General features: G+C 46.7%; 1 protein-coding gene across 1 annotated transcript in view; it reads left to right on the plus strand.

Moving 5' to 3' along the window:
- The window catches only part of LOC144174639 (xylosyl- and glucuronyltransferase LARGE1-like), a 35,110-nt gene that overhangs the window by 8,731 nt on the left and 8,515 nt on the right, over positions 1-17,864 (plus strand). Inside the window, exons 5-16 of the mRNA XM_077703425.1 lie at positions 1,320-1,450; positions 2,023-2,106; positions 3,402-3,479; positions 5,264-5,395; positions 5,599-5,694; positions 7,334-7,543; positions 8,836-8,937; positions 10,527-10,614; positions 13,066-13,190; positions 13,350-13,505; positions 15,424-15,530; positions 15,595-15,760. Coding sequence (XP_077559551.1) covers positions 1,320-1,450; positions 2,023-2,106; positions 3,402-3,479; positions 5,264-5,395; positions 5,599-5,694; positions 7,334-7,543; positions 8,836-8,937; positions 10,527-10,614; positions 13,066-13,190; positions 13,350-13,505; positions 15,424-15,530; positions 15,595-15,760 — 1,475 coding nt within the window. The remainder of the gene's footprint in view (positions 1-1,319; positions 1,451-2,022; positions 2,107-3,401; positions 3,480-5,263; positions 5,396-5,598; positions 5,695-7,333; positions 7,544-8,835; positions 8,938-10,526; positions 10,615-13,065; positions 13,191-13,349; positions 13,506-15,423; positions 15,531-15,594; positions 15,761-17,864) is intronic.

The following is a 17,864-nucleotide window of genomic DNA, read 5'->3' on the forward strand; positions in this document are numbered from 1 at the left end:
TGCAAAGCGGCGGAATGCTGTGCAGCTAAAACAAGCATAGTGAGCTCCGGTACCAACAGCAGTGCGCATCGGTACTTCTATGCTTACGTGTATTTTCGCAACTTTCATTGTGTACCGCACAATTGTTACTGCTGTAAAATGAATATGCATTACATTTAAGCGCAAATAGCTCGCTCGGCAAGCTTATAAGCAAGCTCTGCCTAATTTGCATGTTCTTTTGCCGGCGTCAGGCAATCGCGCAGCTGGGTATATGACATCATAGGTTCGGTTGCAGCAAATGAGCTAGTGGGTCGCATGGCCATTCCCTTTTTTTCCTAATTGTATCACTTATTTTAGCGAAGTGTGTGTTAAAGTGGTGTTAGTATTATCCTAACGAGGCAATCTTTCGAATGAACCCAACTTGTGTTTTCTCTGCATGGCCCCTTTAGTGCATCACAGCTTCGGATTTCCACAGTTGTGGTGCGTACATGAATGTCATGGTCAAACAACTGTACTCAGGTCAAACTGCCATGATCAAACAATTGTACTTGTACTGTTACGAGAAAATTACCGATTGCTTGTTAAAGGGCTCGTGGTAATGAAGGCTGAGCACCTGCCTACCTACTTTGTTGTGCACAGTTTAACATGCACGATGGGCACAATTTCCTTTTTTTTTTTTTTTTTCTCCCTATATCTGATATCATGAACCACATTAGTGAAGTCATTGTATTCCAGCGTTTTCAGATGAGTTGATGCCCCTCTCCTACTGGGATTCTACAGTCAATGTAACGGGCCACCCAGTTTGTCCATGCAGTAGTGAGCGTAAAACCGGGAAGAATTTAGCACGAGTATTGTGCTCCCACTCCAGTCAGCTTCATGCTGTTTCTGTCGCACTGTAAACATGCGGTGTAAATAAATCGGTGTCCATTCATTCTGTCGTGCACATATAAATGAAACGTGTTGTGTATAGTGAGGCATGCATACATGCATGCAAGAGTTTGTGTCTGTCTTTGATATTTTTGTTCATGCATGGATCTCAGGCTCATTGTGTGCCACAGCCACATACTTACTGCGATGGTGGTTTTTCTGTTGGATGCGGAGAACGAAAATGTCTGTGTGTCGAGATTTCGGCACGCGTTAAATATCCCCAGGTGGTCCAAATTAATCCGGAGCCCTCCACTATGGCACACCTCATAGCCCAGGTGTATGCGCTTCGGCGCATAAAAACTCTAAAATTTGAATTTTTTTCTTTTTGCCATGGACGAAGTGGACTGTGTCCGACCTTGTTCCCTCAGAGCTGGAGCGTTGCTTTAACAGTGGTCCAACTCTCCCTTTTGCAGTGGAGGTGAGTTTCTACCTGACGGACAACTTCCAAGGCGAGGTGTCGTGGATCCCAAACAAGCACTACTCTGGAGTCTACGGGCTCATGAAGCTGGTGTTGCCCAAGGCACTCCCTGAAGCCCTCGACAAGGCAAGTGTGCCACTTGGGGGGATGACTTTACGCCTTTCCCTGAGTGTGTGTGTGTGTGTCTTTTAGCCGTCAAGCCTCTCGGCTAGCTTTGATCAGCCAATTTCTTCTTAATCATTCTGCAGGTGGATGCTTTTTTCGTGCTTTTAGTTTAGGGGTTTTACTTCATTGGGTGTATTGGAATTGCATTGTTTGCAAAATCACAAAAACAAGGAGAGATGCGAAAGTCTTCCTGTGATAGCTGTTCGTTGGCTGCAAAGGTTGAACGTTTAACAAATTACATGTCTAGAAATTCTTTTTGAACCTGGTAGTCAGGAAATCAGTAAAAAAATAACCTGATGAGCAAGAAATGAAAATAGACAATCCCCTGGCTTCATTTAAACATAAACCGGGCTTAATTGGTTAGATGTATATTTGCACTTTTCTATTTCAGACGAAATCGTTTTATTTTATTTTTATTTTACAATATTTTTTGTTGTTGTGCAGGTTTGGTTAGGTGTATTTGCACCTTTCTATTTCAGACGAAATCGTTTTATATTATTTTTATTTTTACAATCTTTTTTGTTGTTGTGCAGGTGATAGTGCTGGACACCGACATAACTTTTGCATCAGATATTGCCGAACTGTGGAGGATATTTCACAAGTTCACTTCCAAGCAGGTAAGAAAAAGTGTTGCATTTGATAGCACTGCACGCTGGCTATTAGTGGATGCACTAAATCGAACTGGGCTTGTGTCTATCATGCAAAATGACCTCTTGATTACAAGAAGCGTGATTCCTTTGTCTCCATGCATAGGATTTGTACCAGTCCGAGGTGACTTCTTGCTAGTTCCTCTTTGATTTACCTGCTCCAAGTAGCAGCGGCGCGGGGCAAGCAAAACACTCCTCCTCCTCTCACTGTTTTTCCCACTCTACCTCTTCCTGGCGTGACTTCAGGCGCGCATGCGCGACAACGGGAAAACAGTCGCCGCAGCTGCCGGAGCAACAGCGGCGGCGGTGCGCGAGAGAAGTCGCAGGGCTCGCGTGCGCGTCGTAGCCTGGTAGAAATATTGTGTCAGCGTTCTCAAGACCACAGAAGAGCGCTTCTATTCCCCATGCACAGTGACGAAGCGCAGCAAGACATGATTTTGCCTCGTGTTAGCAGAAGGTGAGACACTCGTTCGTGAAGCGTGAATTTATTCTGCGCGATAACGCTGGTGTCGTGCAAAGAGCTGTACAACTACGTGTACCGTGTTCGATGTGAACTTAATTTATGCCGTGTCGTACATCAGTGCTTCTCACGGCACGTTGCGTTTGTGCTCGGTCGTTTTTTCGTAACATGAATAAAGTGTTAAAGTGCGATTTCGGCTGCCATCTTAACAGCTTATGTACGCCTGCATGGCTGCGCGCCGATCTCGGCGAGGCCTAGCGGGCGGCGCAATGGGCGCGGGGTGGCGGGGCTAGCAGCAGAGCGGCAGCGAGGCGGGAAGAAGCGAGGGGTGGAAAGCATCAACACCCTCCCCCCCCTTCCATTTTGTGACTCCTCGCAGTGTTGCCATGACAATTAGTACGCCTCCAAGCTCAAGATGGCGGCGACGTTGCTATGGCAATTACAACTCACTTTTGCCCGCCCAGGCTCGCCAGGGGAGGATTTGGTGCTACGACCACAATTAGCCGGGACGCTGGGTTGAAGGCTAAGATGCCGCCGACTGTTTGTACTTAGACAACTTTAGATTAATAAAGCCTTGTAATGTTTTAGCATGCTGACATCTGCAGGGTCAGAAATCAATATATTTTTGCATTTTTGATTGTTTGACACTTTTTTTAAAAAGGTAGTTAAGCCTTTCTCCCAGCAAAACTAACAAATCCAGTTGTCACTTTACAGCTGCTGGATGATGGCTGAAAACTTGTTGCGTGCTTCTTTAGCTGTTATTGTGTCCCACTGCAGTTGCGTGTGTTGCTCATTCTTGTTCCAGGCCATTGGTCTAGTAGAAAACCAGAGCGACTGGTACCTGGGGAAGCTGTGGAAAAACCACCGTCCGTGGCCTGCTCTGGTGAGTGCACCGCCGTTTTAATAACTGTGTTTTTCTAGTATCCACCAACATTTAGAGCGCCTGGCAGTTGTGCTGCGTACATAACTACGCTCAAACCTCGTTATAACGAAGTTGAAGGGGGGCCGCAATTATTTCGTTCTATCCATTATTTCGTTATATCAATTATTGCAGTTTACGGCAATGTATGATCAGTTGGATGCACACCTATAAGCATGCAAAGAAGGAAATCGCCTCGCAGCCCTTGCATGCGAAGGAAATTGAATAGAAGACAAGTATTTTGCTTGCTCAATGTGCACACTGCCTAGTTTATGCGCACACTGCCTAGCGCACACTGCCTAGCTAGACACAGCTGGAAAAAAAAGTCTGTGATGCTCCTTTGTTTTGGACATCACAAGCGAATGACTTCCTTTTCAGCGGTGGCCACCACTGAAAAGGAAGTTTCTTTGGTTCCTGTGGCGACGGCGAAAATGGCATCGACAGTTGATGCAGTTTTTGCCGTCGCCCAGGGCACAGAAGAAACGACATAGAAGGCCAACCACATCAAGTGCATGCAACGACACTGGCACGTCGAACGCGTGGGCATGGTAGACCACGGCATCTTCGTTGTCACTTGCGTCAGTTTGTCCGGTGACATCTGTGATAATAGCACGTTGGCATCGGCGTTGAGAGAGCCATGCTCCTTGCTCCACCCCGCTGACTGAGCGAGGAGATTGGCTGGCTCGGCCGCGCATTGACGCGGGAGTTTTAAAACAGCGGCGATGAGTGTGAAACTATGCGGAGAACTTTACACACCGCGGTGGGGTTTTTGTTGTGAGGGGAGACTAATATTGTTCATTGTATCCATTGACAGGTCTATTTTACTTCGTTACGAAGTTTCAAATGCATGGTTCTTTATGAGGATTTCAAGGGGAATTTCATTTACTTCATTATATCCATTATTTCGTTTTATCCCGTTACGTTATATAGCGAGGTTTGAGTTTACTACTGTGTAGCATCTAGCAGTCTCAGTTTCTGTTGCTGCTAATGCTGCTGTGTCTGATATGTAGCTGCGGGGTGCATGAGACAAAGTGTTTTTTTTTTCCTTCCGGGTGCCACAATGCAGGGTCGTTCTGACTCGTCGCCATCTTTCCCTGTTCATTTTAATAGAAGGGGACCAGGCTTACATTTATAACACTGTAACTCTTATTTACAGTTTGATATCGTTGTTAGTATTTTTAATAAAATATGTTTTTGTCGCGTTTCATTATATTTATTTTACATGATGTCTCGTTGATGTCAGAAGACCCTTGTTGATGTGCAGTATTTGCTGTTCAAAGCCAAACAGAACACTGCACTAAACTTAAACTGGGTGAACTCGAAATGCATCAGTTTTGAAAAGCAGAAAGACATTTCCCGCTGTAAGCTGTCAGTGTTGGTATTGGCATGCCTTTGGGATGTCTCTCTCTCCCTCTTGGGCATAATTGACATTTCAAGAGAAGTCAGGTTGATGAACTGATCAGTGATTTGAGTCAGTAGCTTACAATTGGACAATCAATAATTTCAATCAGCCAGTCAGTTTCAGTCAACTGGGTAACATCACTCAGTAGTGGTAACATCACTCACCTCATACTAAAATCTGCGACACCACTTGTCTTCTTTTTTTTCTCACTTCAAGCAGGTAGAACCTTGCAAGGGAGCTCTCTGTATATGTCAACATGTTTTGCAATAATGCCCCCATTTGGGCTTGGAGAGCTTTTCCAGTGCTGTGGGAAACTGCGACTCTTCTTTTTGCCCACTTGCTGTAGGGGCGGGGTTTCAACACGGGAGTCATCCTGCTCCAGCTGCAGAAGCTTCGCGAGCGCAACTGGATGCAAATGTGGAAGCTCATCGCAGAGAAGGAGCTTATCAGCATGTGGTTCACGTCGCTAGCTGACCAGGTGAGGAACGACCTCACGTGCTTCATTTGGCTTTATCCCTTGAAATGTTTGCTGTCGGCCAGATGGCCCCATCTGAAGTACAGTTGGCTTAGAATGTAAGGGGAGCGCATGAGTGCATGTGACAGTGCCGTGTCTGCCTTGTGCAGATTGCCTAGTACTTATTGGCAGTGCTCATTAACGGGCAACGATTTCTTCCCTTGCAGGACATCTTTAACGCTATGTTGAAGCAACACACTGACCTGCTGTTCCGCCTGCCATGCCAGTGGAATGTGCAGCTGAGTGACAACACACTGAGTGAGGCAAGTGTCATCTTCCTGTAGGCATCCATGCCAAGCATTCCAATGTGCAGTCATTTAGGGAATTTATGAGGCGAAAAGCAAAAACGCCCATGTGTTCGAGATTTTAGCGCACGTTAAAGGTCCTCAGGTGGTCAAAATTAATCTGGAGTCCTTCACTACAGCGCGCCTCTTTGCCTGTGTATGGTTGGCGTGTTAAACCTCATAATCAATCAAATCAAGGAAATTGATGCGCACACACTTAAAGGCAGTTGCACTCCTTGTACGAAGGTACTCATTAATGTGCGGAGGAGGTGTCTTGCCTCGAAAAAGGCTGTGCCATAAGGTTATATAAGGTCAAATATTGCCTTCATGACATTCATGATGTAAGAATATTTTTCATTTTCTTTCATTGAATAGCAATTTTTTTTTTCTTCGATTTAATGAAACAATTTTTACTGCACAAAGTCCCTGCGTATTGCAGGTATGTACAAGGAGCAATTTGACAAGCAGAAGTAAATAAAAATATGATCCAGGTCTTAAACGTTCTTTTTATGTAAAAAATGTTGCCAGCAAATGGCACTCTGTCGAGCAGAAGGCCAGGCCACACCATTGTGCTGCCTGTCTAGCTCATGCAAAAGTCGCATTGCGCACGCTCCTTTCATCTTCATGGGAACCCACTAGCACTTCATGAGCTCCGGAACACGCCATTGGCCAAAAGGGAAGAGAAAGCGCTAGCTGGAGTTTAGCTTGTGAGCACTTTGACAAGGATGAAAGAAAATGTGCAGCTCCGTCTTCATAGCATTGTCAGCATCTGCCAAACAAGGAATGCATCTGTCGCAAACAGCGCACTGTTCATCTACGTTGTGATAAATAGGGCCTGATTACTTGCACAAATAGCGAGGGATGGGCCCAAGGCAGTTTCAAAGTGTTCAGAGCAGATTTAATTTCTGCTTGGGGTGCGAAACAATTTGAGGCTTACTACATGTCAAATATTTGATGACTGCTGTGTTTACAGCCCTGCAGGTAATGATTTGTAGATCAATTTTCACCCACTATATCACCTTCTTTCCTTCCTGCATGTGCAGCTTTGTTATTGCTAAGAGTTAACATTTTGGCGAACAACGAAGAGCTGTGGCAGATACCCTCGTCAATTTGGTACCCGAAATAACGCTTCTGATGTAAAAAAAAAAAAAACAGCTGGTGCTTTTGGCAACGTCATTATTCCTGAAGTTCTTTAGGAAATTTTGTTCATACGTCCCTGACAACTACCAAAAGTATTCTAAGTACCTATAACATTGTTTGGACTGCTGAAATCTACAATTTTCACTATTGTGAAATCTCACAAATTCACAGTTTAGCGAAGTTTTTGACTGCAAGTGGGGCTTTGTTGTAGTATCGAGTGTAGACTGTATTGGGCACGTAAGCTGGTACCTTTAGCTATTATGTATGCCTTAGGGTGTTTCTCTGATGCTGTTCTGCCTGCTGCAGTATGTGTTCACCTTTATTTGCTGTTTAAGGACAGTAACATGAAAACGGTGCAGTGGCACTTGCATGCTGCCATAGTGGAGAGCCATGAAAAGATTTAAATTTTCATTCAGCTGCTAGTAGCAAAGTTTCTTTCTCCCTTGCCTTAACCCCCCTCCCTGCTATTTTCTCGCAGCTATGTTACTCGGAGGTTCAGGAGCTCAAGATCATCCACTGGAACTCGCCGAAGAAGCTCAAGGTTAAGAACAAGCACGTCGAGTTCTTCCGCAACCTGTACCTCACCTTCCTCGAGTATGACGGCAACCTGCTTCGCCGCGAACTCATTGGCTGCAACGGCACCACGGCCTCTTCGGCTGGCGTGCACGCCTCACACGTCCAGGACGCTGTGAGGAACCACTTTTATTAAGTGCAGAGCTCTTTAGGGGCTTGCCTTGTCATCGTAGCTCGCTCACTGGACCCAAGTAGAACTACACGGCATTCCGTCGTCGCGGCGTAACCTAGAGGCTTCGAAAGCCGAGCGGTTTATATTGTCATAAGCGTTCGAAACTCGTGAACCGGTGGCGCTTGTCATACGTCTCCCCGTTGTTTAGCGCAAAGAAAACTGTAGGCACATTCAAGGCAAAATATACGTAATTAAACAGTAGCGCCCACGTTAATTTAGTTAGAAATGCTCGTTGGGTTGGTTTTTGCGATAGTAAGCGAAAAAAGTGGCAGTGCAATGCCGGCACGTGTGGGAGGAAAAGCAAGCCCAAAAAGAACAGAACTCCCACTGGCGCAGTTTTAGGCAGGGGGCGCACGAGCACTGCGAAGGTGGGAAATTTGAATTGAATTGGGTGATAGCAGTGAGTGGATAACGGTGCTACAGGCCATTGTGGTGAATCACTGCTCTGCACTTCCAACAGCTTTCACATTCAGTGGAACTGCTTTAAATTTTTTTTTTAATGGTCCTTTGTGCACGCGGTACTTCACGTAGCCTGAACTCCCCAGTACTTTGAGAAAGTTCACGCACGTTGTTTGCACAGCGAGCTTCTGTAAGTTTGCAATACAGCTTGGCCATTGTAGAATTTGGTATTTTCTGAGCATTAGAATTCCTTTCTTGCCCTGATTGAGGGTGCTAATCTTGGGCTACAAAGTTACTCTGTTTTCAAATAAACAGGTGTAGCTCTGCTGGTGGTCTGTGATAGCCATCTGTGATAGCCAGAGGTGACCTGGGCTTGAGCACACAGGTAACAGAAAGAGAGCGTATGTCCGAATATTGGAAAAAACAGGCTATATAAATCCTGGCGAACGTGGGTAGCCAGAATTTCCCTTTAGCGTAGTCGGCAGTCGAGTAAGCTATGGGTAAAGCAAGAAAATTTTGCCCACCGTCTTTTCATTTCAGCATCATTATATTTAAATTAAGGATTTACTTCGTGATGGTATAATGTAGAAAACACAAGGATAGGTAAGCAATGCTTGAGGCAACCCGGAGTGCACAAGTAGGGCTGCGCACTCTTGACACATCCTCTTTTGACCCCAGCGAAGAACAACAAAAAAACGCCAGAGGTGCAGGACAGAAAATTTGCTTGGCATGAAAATGCACTAAGCCAGAGTGCTTCCGAGGTATACAATCAATGCTGTGAAGCCAAAATGGAATAACTTGTTGACACGTGCACTCACCTTTGTTGGTCCACGCAGCTGAACCTGTTGGATGAGGACGACCCCTGCTATGACTTTCGGAGAGCAAGGGTCGCCCAGCATCGCACCCATCTGTACTACATCGAGTATGACTACGAGCCCGTGAGTATGGCCGCATCTTCTTTTCTCGGCACTAGGCCCTTTGACCTTTGGCCTTAGTGGTGTTCAACAACTTTTCAATGAAGCAATAAACATGTATAGTGAGAAAAGTCATTGTGGGCGAACTAAGAAAGAAAAAAAAAACATGGGGGCACTTAATGGTCGTAAATGCTTGTCGCTAAGTGTGTTGCTGAGCTATGTGGCTCAGCTTAGTGTTGTGGGAAACTGTTTCTGAGTGCGTGGGGTTAAGAGACAAGACGATGGTCTCTCAGCTGAGTTTCTACACCCCGAGGTTTAAACTGCTCACCTTAGCCCAGCTTGTGCCATTTAGTGAATCGCCAAACGAGCAAAGCCCAACCCCATACACAGCCTGAAAGATATTCATCACTGTCTCCTTTTGCAACGGTGGCGCGGTGGTGGCGCGGCAGTTAGCGCGTTCAGCTGCAGAGTGGTAGCTGTGATCAGAGTTACTCAATATAGACAGTTGCGAAACTCCGCTTCAGAATCCGGGCGGCGCTAGCCCCCCCACTCCGTGGAAGCTGAGGGGCAAGTCGACGCGCGTGGCACCTAGGAGGTGAAAACGGAACTTCGCTAAACTATTATTATTCAAAATTCTTCTGTAAATTAAAGATTGCTTTTTAAATTAAAACACAATAATTACGTAAAATTTACTTGTGTTTTTGCGGCTTTTCTTTTTATGACTTACGGCAGCAGCCGCAAGCACCTGAGTACTGCTTCAACGTCCTGCCGACAGACGACAGGCTAGTCAACTTGCCCCGTGCTTGCCCCGGCGCAGGGGGGCAACCGAAGACCGGCTTTCGATACATGGGGCCTATGGGGAGTTTTGCAACTGTCTATATCCAGTAACTCTGGCTGTGATGGTGGGGCAGAAAACCACACCCTTGCCATAGCATTTATTTTTCGATTAGTTGATGTACCGTATTTTCGCGCGTATAACCCGCACCAAAAATGCGAAAATTTTGGGGGTGAAGTAGAGGTGTGGATTATATGTGAGGTATTTCCTTTGGTGCTCTTTCACCCCAATGCGCGTGGGCCGTGATGCGCCTACAGCAGTAATAGCGACTAAGCCACTGTTATCCCACTGGCAGTGCTTATTTTGCACGCACAGCTCAACAATATACCAACCTGAAAACGTGTATGCGGCAGGCCATCTAGTTACGTAGTCAGCTAGGTAAGTTCTTTTGCATAAGCAAATGTGTACTGTTGCTTGAACAGTAGCTTTGGTCCATCCTTTTATGTATAAAGTATGCGGGCAATATGTGAAGATATATTTTTTATTCGTCGACGGAAAGTGGGGATGCGGGTTATATGCAGGGGCGGGTTATACGCGCTAAAATACGGTAATTTGTGGACCTTTTTTCTGACAGGGCTTTTTGATGATGCCGGGCATTTCGCATGGTAAACAAAGTACTGTTCTCATGTTAAAAAGGAAGTCAAGTATGTAAATCATCAAACAGTTAAGAGATCAGACCGTCGTCGTTGGGTAGACAGGTGTAATGTCTAACAGCGGCCGTTTTGATTCCACAATGGAGGGGCACACTGTCTGCAGCAGCCTTTGTGTTTTGTTGCAGTCACCAGAGGGCAACGACGTCACTCTGGTTGCACAGTTGTCTATGGACAGGCTTCAGATGGTGGAGGCACTGTGCAAGCACTGGGAAGGTATGTACGACCTAGGGATCATGCCATCCCATTCTACCGCTACGTCAATGTGGTACAAGCGCACCACGTATCCCGAATGCAATAGTGCCAGATTTGGCAGGCGACACTGCAAAAAAATCTCCTAATTGCATGGGTGGAAGTGGAAAAGCAGATCGCCACGCTGTGCCAATCTGCTTTTCCAGCCAAAATATTGTTTAAAAACTGCTCCCAAGTGGTGCAGCAAAATTTGAGGTAACTGTGAGATGATGTTTGATTTACGTCGCGTTGCGCAGGGAGCAGTACGGTATAGTTCGTTGAGCTGCCATTTATGACGTGGCACACTCCGGCGGACTCCCTCAAGGACTATTGCTCGGAGTCAGTCGTCACAATTTCTTGGTCTCCAAACGACGGCACGGTTTCACGGGACCTGGGAGTGAACTTTGGGTGCAGGAAATGCATAGACTTTGCCCCTAAATGCAGCTTCACTGCACAGCACACTGTGCCGTGATGCTTGTGTTACCAGCAGTCGTTGCAATCTTCCCAGTTATTGTCAAAAACAGAACATAAAACAGTTCCACTGTTCAGCCAGACCCTCGCCACCTTATCGCGAGCGCGCTTGGCATTCCAAAGGTTAGATTTGCCGTGCTGTGCGGAACAGTATGAAGCAACAGGCACGGCCCTGGCACAAACGATAGGGAGATTCTGTTAATCTAGCAGCTATCTGCAAGTTATCAGCTTGGTATTCTTGTCTAGCCATACAGCACTGGTTTTAGAAAGGGGGGCATGTCCCGCCCCCTTCGCCTTCTGTTTATAATGGCTCTAATGGTGCTTTAATAACAGAAACATTTATTTTTTGCTTGTTCACTTATATCTCCAGTTTTTTCTTAGTTATTGCTCTGTCAGCTGTGGTGCTTTAATTCTGGAGACATATTTTGCTAAGTTGTTTAAAAAGTGGTCAGTTGCTCAGTATTAATTGAATGTTAAGTAAAGGCCATTTGAAAAAAATTTTGTGGGCTTACCAGAAATTGAAAATTGCAAATAAGTGATGTGTGAGGCTAGAAATCTGCTCCAAAAAAAACTTCAGCTGCTCCAAAATTCGCCTTGACTACTCCAAAGCTGCTCCAGAACTCCCCTTTTGCTGCTCCAATGCTGCTCCAGAACAGCATTGTTACTGCTCCCTGAGCTGCTTTGAAAGGCTCAAGCCTGCTTCCACCCCTGCAAGTGCAGCTCAAGTAGGGTTGCCACCTGCCTGGTTTCGGACCGGCCTGACCAGATTTTTAAACAGCGGGCCGGTTGCTGGTCCATACTCAAAACCGGCCGTCATTGGTCGGTTTTTTGGCCCTCGTGCTGTGATTATGTCTGTTTTGGCATTCTATAAGCGTCAGTTCAACAACTAAGACGGTAACTGTGTGTCAACAAGCCACGCAAAGGCACGCGAGCAGAGAAAATACGCGGGAAAGCGCGCTGCCTGAGGTGGAGGGGGACCTATGGGAGGAACAAAACAACGAAATGCTGCCGCCGTGGTCAGCAATTGCGGTTACTTTTCAGTGAAGCTCATACAGAGCAAAAACCAAGCTCTCAATCACTTTCAGTACAACCGTTATGTTGATTTCTCTCTAAGAAAACACTACAATAAATGGCACTGCATGTGAAAAACATGGCGTTTTCTTTTTTTTTTTTTTTTTTTTTGACGCAAATTAGACATTCTTTATACCATGCCTCCCTTCGCCCCCACCCCAAGGGCCGTTATTTTATTTTTATTTTTTCCGGGGAAAGGTGGCAACCCTAAGCTCAAGAGCAATAATTAGTCCATGAATGAAGCAGTGGGCTGTTAACACGTTGTGAGACTGTCCAATTCATATTGCATGTAAAGTCTTTGTCAAAATTTTCTAGGCCAAGCTGAAAGAGCTTAGGCCGCAAAAACTTATATGTACAAGCTTACATCCCGAGCGAGGCAGAAATGTTTTACGCCGGAAAGCTAGAAAAAATAGCTTTCCTTCTTACTGTCATAAAATATTTTTGTCACATTTAAAGGTAAAGCTTATTCTTTGAATTCTTTGTGGTCGAGTAGGCCTAGGATTGGCCTAGAAAATTTTGACAAAGGGTGTACTTCTCTTATGAAAACCCAACTGTGCTGTTTTGCTTCGTTAGCCCTAACAGTAGTGGAGGGAAGAATTACTGAGACACTGCGGCGTACTGATCATATGATGACTTCTGTCATGAAGTGCACAGAGAGAACTTGCTTTGAGAGAACTAGCTTGTGACGTTTTGTTTCATTGCCAGGGTGAATGTATAATCTTAATTAACCAGCTAGAGAATGAGGGCCTATTAGTAAACAAGTTATAGGATGTTTTAACAGTGATAATGGGGGCATGGTACTGCAGTTTTATTCTTCCTCTACATGCGTAGTGTGGTGTTGTCATGAAAAAGAAAAATATGTGCAACAAGAAAGGCTTCGTGTGCCACTTGCAGGGCCCATTAGCTTGGCTCTGTACATGTCTGACTCGGAGGTCCAGCAGTTTCTGAGCTACACCCTGAGCTCAGAGATTCTCCAAAGCCGCAAGAACGTGGGTTACCACGTGGTCTACAAAGATGGAGTAAGTTTCCCCCCTGGCCCTGCTCTCTTCATGCTTGCACTTGCCTGTACCGCCTCGCATTTCATGCCCTTCTCCGACATACCCTTGCACGGTGTAGTTGGCAAACTACTGCTACAGCGCGTATGCCAACTGGAGCTGGTGTGCGTGTGTGTGTTCCAGACCTTCTATCCGGTGAACATGCTGCGTAACGTGGCTCTGCAGCAAGTGAACACGCCCTTCGTGTTCCTTACGGACATCGACTTCCTGCCTATGCACGGCCTGTACGAGTACCTGAAGCGATCCGTGTTCGCGCTGGGGCTCGAGTCTTCGCGCAAGGTGAGAGTGGGTCATGCGTTGTGTCTCTACAGTCGAACTCGGATATATCGAACACGGATACATCGAATTATTGTCTATATTGAACAGTCTGAACATCCCCTTGGAAATCCCATGCAAAAGCATAGCGCTGTTGTACGCATGTATCAAACTCCTGATCACAAGCACATTCGATATATCGGACGCTGTGCCGCTAGCAGCCCTGCAGGTGCGCTTCTCCTGACGGTGTGGATGTGATGATGATGACTTCTCGCAGGCGCTGCCGCACTCTGTGAGAAGTTGGCGGCGGCGTGTCACTTCGACGGCCTTCCAACACTTTCTGCTTGCGTGCTAGCATGGGGGCAGCGGCATGGCATCTAGAACGTGGGGAGTGATTGGGTGGGAAAGGCAACTATGGAGGAAGGGAAACTGGCCAGAAGGGCTCTGTTTCTGGCATTTTTTTTTGCAGACTTGAGCGGTTAAACGTGGTGGCTCCTACAGGGTACCCAATGCGGCGTGGTGTGTTCTTCCGCGGCACACCTTTCGGAGCCATGGTCACGAAAAACACGGAAGGGTTTGGATTTAGCGACAAAAGCGGGCATCATTCGATGGGTACTGGTCGGTGAAAAGGTGTCTGTTGCAGAGGTATTCGAAATTCTTCGCAGCAGCCTGGCCACAGGCCGGCCGATCCGAAGCGTGTCGTGTGCAAAGTGGCTTTGTTGCAAGGCTACAGACAGGAGTTGTTCAGATACCGAAATGGCGGTTCTGAGTGCCTCAAGAGTGAGTTTTGAAAGCTGTCAGCATTCCCATGCGCCATTTTGAATGTCGCAACGGCATACGAGTTTTCAAATGCTGACAGCGACGTGCAAGCTGTGGCGGACATCACCGATGCCGAAGCAGCAGCCCCTACTAGCAGCCCTCATGACTTTCCCAACCGCCTGCTGCAGCCGAGCTTGCGTCAGTGTTCACCACTGTTGCGGCACAGTTTACAACGCTAAATTTTGTCATTTCGACGGCATTCGTAACCTTGAAGACAATATGGTGAACATTATGCGGCAGAAGAAGAAGCAAGCGAATCTCACAGACTTCTTTTAAAATAAAGTGTGGTGGTCGTCGCGCTGTGGTTCGAATTTTCTGTGCTGTGAGGAACAAATCGGTACGCTACTGCTTGTCACAATTTCAGAAGGCTCTCAGTGATGTGCAGAGTTATCAGATAACCTTCAGACACGCCTATTTTATATTTCGAATTATCAATATATCGAACTATGTCGTGATCCCCCTAGAGTTCGACATATCCGTGTTCGGCTGTAATGCTTTCCTTCAACTGTCAACATGGAAAGTGGGTGGCACTCTGTTGGGCTTGTTTTTGGGTCGGGATTGGGCACTGAAACCTTTGTTGAAGTTTGTTGGTTGGGAAATTTTTACACTTTAGGCTGACTGCACATTTGTAGGGAAAGATAGGTCAGCTCTTGTGACCAATGCCAATTACTCAAACTTTGAGCATGCAGGTGAGGTATTAAGGAGAGAGTGCAAGCTAGCAAAGGGTACTTTGTTGCCAGGGGCATATGTTTGTCTGATGGTGGTGACTGACGCGGACGCACGGCTGTCCGGCTCATGGGTTGGTCAAATTAGCTGCCTCAATGTGCTTCCAGACTTGAAGTAATGGTTTTTTTATCCATAACAACCTGCGGATGATGTTCCAGGACCTCTCAACATAGCTGGAATAAAAAAAAAAAAGTTATACTGATATTGAATTGATTGAGTGCCTACTGCATGGCCCAGGAATGAAATGGGCAAAGACAGGACCAGCCTGCAACCCAAATGAGATGGAATGCTGCAGCACTCATCGCTATTATGACCATTTTATGAGGGGTTCACTTTTTTGCATTTCGTCAACAACAAAAAAAAAAACTTGCTTTTTTTTCTTCTTTCTTTTCTTTAGGCGCTGATAGTGCCTGCATTTGAGACCCAGAGGTACCGGCTGAGCTTCCCCAAGACAAAGGCAGAGCTGCTCTCCATGTTGGACATGGGGACGCTCTTTACGTTCAGGCAAGTTCTTGCCAGATTTGCGAGAGTGGAAGCACAGGGCTGACCTGCATTGCCCGAACTGCAGGTACCACGTGTGGCAGAAGGGCCACGCCTCGACCAACTACGCTAAGTGGCGGACCGCCACGACGCCCTACCTGGTCAACTGGGAGCCCAACTTCGAGCCCTACGTGGTGGTCAAGCGGGACGTGCCGGAGTACGACAAGCGCTTTGTGGGCTTCGGCTGGAACAAGGTACGGGGAAACCGGGGCATCTGGCCACGCCACTTACTTCTCAGGCAGTAAACATTCTTCAAAAATGAGCATTTTTCAAAAATGAGCATGTGGGGGGTGTCCTTAGTATGGGATTCCCTGGTCCTGGCTGGCCGCCCGGGCTCTAGCAACGAATTCTTGTTGCAACGCAAGGTTCAAGCTGGTCAGTCAGCCGGTCATCCAACTGCTTATAGGTTGTATTCACTGGCAAGGCATGCATGCAGGCAACCGTGTGAGTGGGCCGTCACTAGTTACGTCAGGCTCCGCGGGATGGCGGTACTTGTCCATGCTAGGCACGTGTTGGATGTTCCAAACTCTACCCTACCGAACGCAAAGTAACGCCTATGCAATTAATGAGATCTCTGCTGACACCACCGTTGAGAATCGGGTTGAAACGGAGCAGACGACGCATGCCGTTTTTTTATTATTTATTTATTTATTTATTTATTGTTTTTCCTTTCTTTCTTTCTTTGTCCCCCCCCTTTTTTTGCGTTGTGCCGCCGCAGTGGCACAAGTCAAGCCATGTCCGTCGCGTTTCGGCCATGTCTGTGGCTGCTTCCAGTGTTGCCAAGCGGAGAAATGGGCAGCTAAACTTTTCAGTGAACACCGTCCATAGGTAGGGTTGACGATGAGTAATGAAAATGGGGATTGCTGGCACTCCCATACTGGGCGGTACAGGGTGTGAGGGCATGGGCGTTAAGCTCAGGTCATGTAGTATTGGGTGGGGTAGATTTTTGTTGAGATGGTATGAGTTCATTTGTAGCGTTCGGGAGGTAGTGGAAGGGGGCAGCGCACTGTTCTTTTCTGCCGGTCAAAGTAATCTTTGTTGCACTCTTCTTTGGTGTGTTTGAACAGCCCGCAGAAGTTCTTACTCGTGTTGGTACAATGGGATTACTGCTGCGAACGATTCATATGTGAGGCGGCACGTTGCTATTTCAACATGGAGAACATCAGTGTAGAAAAGTAGTGGTGTGGTTGGTTGCTACATATCCTTGCAAACAAAACTACGCCTACCTCCCAATGGTTCCGGTGCCGCAGTTTGGCAGCGGCATTTCTTTCAACTCTGTGTAAACAGAAGGCAGGCATCACGGAATCATCACAGAGTCACCCCCCGTAATCCTTTCGGATCTGTCACTGCACGTGAAGCCTTGAAATCATTCCTCATTCTGCCCTTTTTTAAGTGCCCACTGGCAGGAATTTTGTCGTTCACAGTTGCCCGTCGGCAAACCTTCTGTTTTATACCAGTCAAAAAAGATGGAAGACGGAAGGGTGGTGGACCAGTGAAGAAGTGATAGCATGCAGCACTGCATTTCTGCTCTGTAGTTTGGTCCATCAAGCTGTCTTTTTTTTTTTTTTTTTTGCATACTTTTCTTGTTTATTTAGTTGTTTTGCCTGGCATATTTCTATCATGACCCAGTGATGCAGTAATCATAGGGCTGCAATCTTGAAATGTGCACTATACTGGGACATGTCCCTTATTCAGCCTCAGTGGCTGTGAAGTGACATCAAATTGTGCCCCAGCTTATCCAGCCACCTGCGTGGGCATCTAGGTTAAGCTGGAGTAAACTGGAGTGGATTTTTGGTGATCAAAACCCAGTTCAAAACCCCTGTTAGCTCCACACTCGGCTGTATCGCTCAAGTGCAGCTGTCCCTGCCTGGTAATACCACAAGTAGACTGGGCAGAGGAGCTGTTCTGCAGTGCCAACTGTCCCTGCTCGGATTGCAGTGTGTGCAGTGTAATATGTTCGTATGGCGGGCTGGCCAAGAAAGCAGCGGTGGTCAGCTTACATCAGATGCAAGTCAGTGACCATACTGGCGGTGGTCAAATCGGCAACATCTCAGTTTGGCTGCCGACTAGCTTCTTGGTTTGTGCAGTGTTGCATGTTTAGTATTTCTGATGATGGTAATCATCATTATCGTCACCAGCCTGTCTACGCCCACTGCAGGGCAAAGGCCTCTCCCATAGATCTACAGTTATCCCGGTCCTGCGCTAACTGCGACCACTTTATCCCCGCAAGCTTCTTGATCTCATCTGCCCATCTAACTTTGTGCCGCCCCCTGCCACACTTGCCTTCTCTAGGGATCC

The sequence above is a fragment of the Haemaphysalis longicornis genome, unplaced genomic scaffold, assembly GCF_048455015.1.
Source record: "Haemaphysalis longicornis isolate Haplotype H1 unplaced genomic scaffold, Haemaphysalis longicornis Haplotype H1 scaffold_3, whole genome shotgun sequence".
NCBI classification, from domain to species: domain Eukaryota; kingdom Metazoa; phylum Arthropoda; class Arachnida; order Ixodida; family Ixodidae; genus Haemaphysalis; species Haemaphysalis longicornis.